General features: G+C 47.2%; 2 protein-coding genes across 2 annotated transcripts; one reads left to right on the forward strand and one right to left on the reverse strand.

The window, feature by feature from the left end:
- Window positions 1-2465: 2465 nt before the first annotated feature.
- LOC147961662 (uncharacterized) lies at window positions 2466-3161 on the reverse strand. Its single transcript, XM_087536233.1, has 2 exons — window positions 2765-3161; window positions 2466-2689 (listed from the first exon to the last, which is right to left on the reverse strand). The coding sequence occupies exons 1-2, from the start codon at window positions 3159-3161 to the stop codon at window positions 2466-2468; spliced, it is 621 nt and encodes a 206-aa protein (XP_087392359.1).
- A 2507-nt stretch (window positions 3162-5668) lies between these two features.
- On the forward strand, window positions 5669-8381 carry LOC125524345 (pentatricopeptide repeat-containing protein At4g33990). The gene has a single exon (XM_048689409.2). It carries the CDS (start codon window positions 5912-5914, stop codon window positions 8156-8158), a length of 2247 nt encoding a protein of 748 aa, XP_048545366.2. The 5' UTR covers window positions 5669-5911; the 3' UTR covers window positions 8159-8381.

The raw sequence follows: 8381 nt of genomic DNA on the forward strand, positions 1-8381 counted from the left end.
TTGACAGGGTGGTAGTTGTGGAGTAGTTATTGTGTGCCGAAACTTGTGCTGGTTAAGTGATGTTAGGTGAAAGTTGTGCAATAGTTATTTTGTGGTGAAAACATATATTGTTGACTGGGATACTGTTTCTAGAGAAAAATTAGAGAAATTGACATACATTCAGAGCACAAATTCAGAAAATCAACAAGTGCGCATAGATTCAGAGCACAAATTCGGAAAATTCAGAAAATCCACGCATACAAAAGCGCATAGATTCAGAGCACAATTTCAGCAAATTCCGCAAATCCACGCATACAAGTGCGCATACATTCAGAGAAATTTCAGACACATCATCACATACATAGTAGAACCAGAGACTTGGAGAATTCAGATAACATTGAAGAACTTAACATTGAACTGTTTCAAGACGCAGAATCAAGGATTCTGCTCCACCTAGCCCTTATGACTTGGTAGCGATGGAAGGTTGCCCTATCTCTAGCCCACCAAATGATCAATTCATCCGTGATGATTGTTCCATCTGGGAACACCTCCTTGAACTGCATCACGTCGAGGGAGTTGCGGGCTGCCATAATCGTTGCAGCCAGCCTCTGGCGTTGCTCACGTGTCTGAGCCCTACGACTCCTCCTTTCTGCTCTTGCAGCCCTTCTTGCTGCTCTACAACTCTCATCCTGGTCGTCGACAACCTCTCCTATGCTTGGATCCATCTTTGTGGCTAAGGTAGGGTTGTAGTGATGCTGGCGGCTAGGGTTTTAGTGGTACGGGAAAGGACATGTTAGGGTCTTTTTATAGACACCTACGCAGGCTTGTGGACTGTGGTCCGATATGAGAGCCCAATCTGAGGCCCATTTCCACCCACAAATGCACAAATTCAGAAAGTGCACGACATGTTCAGATAGTGCACGACAGGTTCAGATAGTGCACGACAGGTTCAGATAGTGCACAACAAGTTCAGATAGTGCACGACAGGTTCAGAAAAGTGCACAACAAATTCAGGAAGTGCTAAACAAATTAAGAAAGTGCACATAAAACCTCCCAAATTTGAGCTGACAGGTTTCAGTAGTTACCACTGCAGTAGAAGTAGCCTGCCAATTTTGAGTTTGGGGTCCTCTTCCTCTTGGTCCCAACTTGAATATCTGAAGTGGTTGCAGCTCTTGGTGCAGTGAATCCATGGATCCTCCCTCCACCTGCAGTCCTACCTCTTTTAGCTCTTGGTGTAGGGCCTGGTGCAGAAGTAGAAGGACTTGGTTGAGATGTAGCAGGCCTACATGAAGCTTGTGCTCCTCTTCTACCTCTTGTAACAGGGACTGATGTGGTTCTTGCAGCAAGTATATCAGAGTAAACTGCCCTGTTTTCCTGCATGTCAAACATAACTTTTATTTCTAAAAGTGTACTCATTCAGAAATGTCTGAGATTTTTTCCAAGCTTGATAATTACCTGGTGTTTGTTTTTCGTCATCTGAAGACTAGGCTTCAGAGTCTTGTTGCATGTTGTATATATGTGTCCTTCCAAACCACAGTTTCCACATGTGATAGTGCCCATCCTACTTGTGTCTCTTGGAACTGGAACCTCGAACTCTCCCTTCCTCCTTGATGTCTGCTTTTTGCCTGCCTTTTCTTTAAACACATGAGGATGAATGTCTTGAGTGTTTGTATCAGGCCAGCAATCTGGACCAGGGACAGGGTAAATAATTGCTTTGTATGTCTCCATGTACAATGACTTCTTCAAGAATTCAGACACATAGTCCTCAGGATGCAGCTTTTGTTTTGTCATTGCAGATATGCCATGACTGCAAGGTACACCTGTCATGTTCCATCTCTTGCAGTCACATGTGCAGGTTGCCATGTCCACACAATATTGCTTTTCTTTGCTTGTTACTTGCCAAATTGTTTCACCAGCTCTGTCAGCCTGGCAGTACTTGGCATATTTTTTATTCTCCTCTAGAATCTCTGAGTAATTTGGTGTGATTGTCCACCTGCAAGTCTGTAACTTCTCCCTAGTCTATTGCCTCTTGATCATCTTCTTTGTCCTGATCCCTTCAAACATTGTCCTTATTGGTTTGGATCTTACATCAAGTATCATCTTGTTGAAGACTTCACTAAGGTTGTTCACAACTAGATCTGTTTTGCAAGTATGGTCCATAGCATACCTAGTCCAAGCAGAGACTTCTATATTTTTAAGCCATTTCCAAGCATCCTCACACTGTGCTTTCAGCTCTGCCATCCCTAATTCATGCCCATGTCTAGTATAAAAGTAGCTAGCCTTGTCAACACACTTCTTTAGTTCTTTGCTTCTGTAACCAGCTGATTGGAAGTTGGCATATATGTGCCTAAGACAGAATCTTTGAGGTGAATCAGGGAACACTTCATTTATTGCCTTAAGTAAACCCTGTACATTCAGAAAATAGATCTACATATGAACACGCTCACATAATTCAGTGAATTACTATACCAACTATGGTCAATGATTTAGTTTCTAACCTTTTGCCTGTCAGATATTATTGTGTATGTTTCAAATTTGTTGCCACTACCAATGCAGCATCTCAACCGATTTAAAAACCAAGTCCAACTGTCTCCATCTTCCTTGTCAACCACACCAAAAGCTATAGAGTAGATGTTGTTGTTGCCATCCCTTCCCGTGGCAGCAAGAATTTGTTGTCCAGTGGTTAACTTGATGAAACATCCATCAAGCCCTGGATGGAGTCACACATTAGCTACAGAAGAAAATTGACACACAAATATGTACAACACAATCAGGAAATATTTACCTATAAATGGTCTACAACCATTAAGAAACCCTTCCTTTGAAGCTGCCAAACAGTAGAACATGTACTTGAATCTAGGAGTGGGTGCAGGGTTTTCTGGGTCAACAAATGTTGTTACAATACACCTGCTCCCAAGGTTTGTATCAAGAGCAGCTTGAAGATAATCCCTCAGCCTCAAGTACTGCTGCTTGTGGTCACCCTGCACCACACCAACAACCTTCCTCCTGGCCCTATAGGCAACACTTCTTAAAACATCAACTGAGAATTTAGTCTTAGTCTTCTTTATTAATGCATCCACAGGAGATCTAATGTCTTCTCTCAATGTTGGTTGTACTGATTTGGACAACCACTTTGTAGTAACCTTTGTGGTCTCTGCACATGCTCCACAAGTATGCAGCATATCACACTTCTTGATGCAGAAAGTTTTTCCATGAGCTATCTTAGATGCACTGATATGAAAATCACATCCATGGGCTCTCTCTGAGCACCAAAAAACAATCCTATCAGGGGCATTTCTGTGATACTGGAAATTCCTCAGAGTCCTGATGTGAAAATCCCTAAGTGCATCTCTGAACTCATAAACAGTGGTGAAGCACAATCCCTTACAAAACTGTTCATGTGGATCTGGAAGCTTCTCATTGAACCATACCCTATCCTTTGACTTCTTCAACACTCTCTTCCTGCCACTTGCTAGTTTGAAAGCTCCTTCAGGCTCTTCTTCTTCATCACTAATGCCAACATCACCAGGAAAACAAAATTCATCTGCTTCAGAAAACCAGTCTGGTTTTACCTCTTTCTGAACCTCTTGGTGGGATCTAATGGTTGGACCAGGGTTTCTGACTGGCTTAAGTTTCTGGACCACTGATGTATCTACTTGTGCAGCTTCTTCTTCAGAGGGGGAACCTGGATGTAATTGCACATTGTTGTCATCTGAACCTGACTGCGCATCATCAGAAAGAAATTCAGACACATCAGTGTCACCTTCAAAATGGTTAAAGTCAGCTTCCATCTGCAGACAACTTTGCTTAAGCTCATCCTTTCTGTCATTGATTGCATCCACCAACTTTGTGCAACTTTGTTGAGTGTTAATGCAATGTTCAGCAAAATAACTATCTCTATTTTCATCTGCATTACATGGCTCATCTGCTCTGACAACTCGTATGTTCACACTCTTTTCCTTCTCAAAGTGAATCAACATCTGCTGCACATCATGTTCAGAACCAAGATGCTCCATACCTTCTATTCATTTCTCCTCATCGACAACATAGTACATATAATCATCAGCTCCATAGCCCTCACTCCGAATGAGAGAAACCATAGTCAAAAATGATATGTCTGACTGGTAAATTCCTCTAACCACAGATTCTCTGGCTAAGAATGGAACCAAATTTCCCACTTGGGGTCATCAATACTGCACCACAAATTGGAAAATTTATAATTAAATGGTCTGCACAATATTTAGTGTCTGACAGTTCAAATTTTCTAGTTTTTGACATTTTGGATTCAGTCACAGCAAAACAAATTGTTCATGTTCCCAGCAGGTTTCAATTCCTGTTGTGCTCTAACATGGTTCTAATGTAAATCTAACTATGCAACTATCCTATATATGATGATCCCTAACAAAATAAATCATTTCAGAAAAACAATTACAGATCAGTTGCCATACCTCGCGCCGCCAGCAGGACAAGGAAGCTTGCGCCGGCCTCGAGCTGCGCCTCTTCTCTTCAACGCTGCTACACGCCTCTTCTCTTCAACGCTGCGCCTCTTCACAATCGTCTGGGACGGCTCAGGTTGAGGCTGGGATTGGTTTTCGAGCGCAAAGCTACTACTGCCTAGCCAGTTATCAATCTCAACGAAGACGGCATCCCCGCCGCCAACCACGTCGAGGGGCGCTCCTCCAACCGATTCGGCGCCGGAGTTTGGATCCGCCGCCGCCATGAATGAAGACGGCTAGGGTTAGGACAGTGAGGTCGGGGGAGAGTGAGGTGGTGAGGACGAGGAGCGAGCCGGTCGGCCAGGTTATGCCTGGTCCGACCGGGCCCGACCAACACGCGCGGCTAACGGGCGGCAGGCGAGCGCCGTTAGCCGTTAGCGCGGCCTCCATCCTGACCGGTGGGCCGGGTCTGTCAGAAAGTGGTTTAAAACGCTTCAAACGGTCATCAACGCGATGTGGTAGTTTTTTGTCACGAAATCAGCGCTAAACTGGAGTTTTTGGTCAGTTTTCAAAATGTGGTAGTTCTGTGGGACGCTTACGTGAAATGTGATAGTTTTTTGTCAATTACTCCTTCTTCCTTTGTTTCTCCACATGACAGGGCTTGGAGAAGATCTACACTACGAGCCACCAGTGAGCGCGCGTGCTTAATGATGTCTACCCAACGTCAAGAGCAGTTATGCCATCGCCTCCATTATGACGTGGGCCGCTCATAAACAAGCCTGTATTCCTACCAACATAAATGCCTTCTGGCTCACTAGCGGGGCGTATAGCATAATGTATTCACGAGCAATGGTGATTAACGTGTCAGGCATTATGAATGGGGCTATAATAAGTAGCAATCGCGGTGTGCGCGCCGACGCATGGGATTACGGCATCGCATGGCCGCATGTCTCAAAAATTCGCGTCTAAGAAAATGTCATGATAAAAAATGCCATCTCTTAATAATAAAAAGTGCCATGTGCAAAAACAAACTTGACTTGTGAAACAAAACAAAATAGGAAAAAATGTTTAAATTACCATAGTATGTGACGTAGTTTGAACATGGCTCCGGTCCTCCGATCCTGCATCAAGATTCGTGCAAAGGAATCCAACGAAAGAGAGCACTTTGCTGGGATTGCCTCTCCGTTGAACGGTCGTCAGTTAGCTTTTCGTTGATTCAATCGGACGGTGGGAAGCAGGACCGATCCAGGCTGGCGTCGGTCGATGCGGCTGCTCCCTCACGCCGGCGCCACCATCTCCTCCGCCGCCTCCGTCGCTGCCAGCTCACCCTCCGCCGCACGAGCTCCTTGCCGACCGTGTGCGCACGGCCCGACGGCTTCCCGGCATGCTGCGTGCCGTGCTCCGGTGAGGCACTCGCGTGGCAAAACACACACACACACACACACACACACACACAAAGGGAGAGAAAGACGGACACCCCCCCGCGCGGAACGCCAATGCCAGCGGCGGCGCTGCCCCGTGGCGTCCAGGCGGTGCTGGTGACCTCCGGCCAACTCCGCAACCTCGACCCGCAGCTCCAGGTGCCCCCGCTCCTCCTCGCCAACACCCTCATCGCCGCCTTCTCCCGCGCCGCGCTCCCTCGCCTCGCCTTCCCGCTCCTCCGCCACCTCCTGCGCCGCGCCCGCCCCTTCCGCCCCGACGCCTTCACCTTGCCGCCGCTCATCCGCGCGGCCCCGGCCCACGCCTCCGCCGCGCAGCTCCACGCCTGCGCGCTCCGGCTCGGCCTCCTCCGCCCGTGCGTCTTCGCGTCGGGCTCCCTCGTGCACGCCTACCTCCGCTTCGGCCGCGTGGAGGAGGCCCGCGGGGTGTTCGACGAAATGCCCGCGCGGGACCTGCCGGCCTGGAACGCGATGCTGTCCGGGCTGTGCCGCAACGCCCGCGCGGCCGAGGCCGTGCGCCTGCTCGGGCGGATGGCGGGGGAGGGCGTCGCCGGCGACACGGTCACGGTCTCGAGCGTGCTGCCCATGTGCGCGCTGCTGGGGGACTGGGTGCTTGCGCTGGTCGTGCACGTGTATGCGGTGAAGCACGGGCTGGACAAGGAGCTCTTCGTGTGCAATGCCATGATCGATGTGTATGGAAAGCTTGGGATGCTAGAGGAGGCTCGGCAGGTGTTTGATGGAATGGAGCGCCGCGATCTGGTGACATGGAACTCGATCATCTCAGGGTATGAGCAGGGTGGGCAGGTTGCTGCTGCGGTCAAGATGTTTCACGGTATGAGGGACAGTGGGGTTTCCCCTGACGTGCTGACGCTTGTGAGCCTGGCGTCTGCTGTCGCACAGTGTGGAGGTGACTGTGGTGGGAAGTCAGTGCACTGTTATGTGATGAGGCGGGGGTGGGATCTGGGTGACATAATTGCAGGGAATGCTGTGGTTGATATGTATGCCAAGCTATCAAAGATTGAGGCCGCCCAGAGGATGTTTGACACCATGCCAGTTCGAGATGCTGTGTCTTGGAATACTTTGATCACGGGGTATATGCAGAATGGACTTGCCAACGAGGCAATTGAGGCATATAGTCGTATGCAGAATCATGAGGGTCTGAAGCCTATTCAAGGGACAATTGTCAGTGTTTTGCCTGCATACTCACAACTTGGTGCCTTGCAGCAGGGCATGCGGATGCATGCTCTGTCTGTTAAGACTGGGTTCAATCTGGATGTTTATGTTGGAACTTGTATGGTAGACTTGTATGCTAAATGCGGGAAGCTGGCGGACGCAATGCTTTTCTTTGAAAATATGCCCAAAAGGAGTAGGAGTACAGGTCCCTGGAATGCCATCATGGCTGGCCTTGGAGTTCATGGGCATGCCGCAGAGGCTCTCAGTGTCTTCTCACGAATGCAGCAGGAAGGAGTTAATCCTGATCATGTCACATTTGTTTCACTGTTGGCTGCCTGTAGTCATGCTGGCTTAGTTGACCAAGGCCGGAGTTTCTTTGATATGATGCGTGTAACATACGGCATTATCCCCATTGCAAAACATTATGCGTGCATGGTAGATATGCTTGGCAGAGCTGGTCAGCTTCAGGAAGCTTTTGATTTCATACACAACATGCCAATTAAACCCGATTACGCTGTTTGGGGAGCTCTGCTTGGTGCTTGCAGGATTCATGGGAATGTTGAAATGGGCAAAGTGGCTTCGCAAAACCTATTTGAACTTGATCCAGAGAATGTTGGATATTATGTTCTAATGTCGAACATGTATGCAAAGGTTGGGAAATGGGATGGAGTTGACGAAGTGAGGTCTTTGGTCAGACACCAAAATTTGCAGAAAACCCCTGGATGGAGTTCAATAGAGGTGAAAAGATCAGTGAATGTGTTTTACAGTGGCAACCAGACAGAACCCCACCCTCAACATGAAGAGATCCAGGCAGAGCTGCAGAATCTGTTGGCCAAGATGAGATCTATAGGTTATGTTCCGGACTACAGTTTTGTCCTACAGGATGTAGAGGAGGATGAAAAGCAACACATCTTGAATAATCATAGTGAGAGATTAGCTATTGCCTTTGGCATCATAAATACTCCTCCAAGAACTCCGCTCCATATATACAAGAATTTGCGCGTGTGTGGGGATTGCCACAATGCCACCAAATATATATCAAAACTAACTGAGAGAGAGATCATTGTCCGGGATTCAAATCGGTTCCACCACTTTAAACATGGTCAATGTTCTTGTGGGGATTTTTGGTAAAATGCAATATAATATTTTAGTCTACCCCAACTTGCGTGGGGCAAAAGGCTCTGTTTTTGTATAATATAATATTTTTGTCTGCACAGCATGTTTTCTCTAGCTAAGCACCTAGTGATCGATTATGATGTCAGAATTCATGTACTCAAGAGATTTAGGACTGAACACTGAAGTGAAATAGTTTACTGATGTAAACAAGCATATATAATTGTTTAGTTAAGCAAAA

Source organism: Triticum urartu, chromosome 7A, assembly GCF_056163025.1.
Source record: "Triticum urartu cultivar PI428250 chromosome 7A, HENAU_Tu73, whole genome shotgun sequence".
NCBI classification, from domain to species: domain Eukaryota; kingdom Viridiplantae; phylum Streptophyta; class Magnoliopsida; order Poales; family Poaceae; genus Triticum; species Triticum urartu.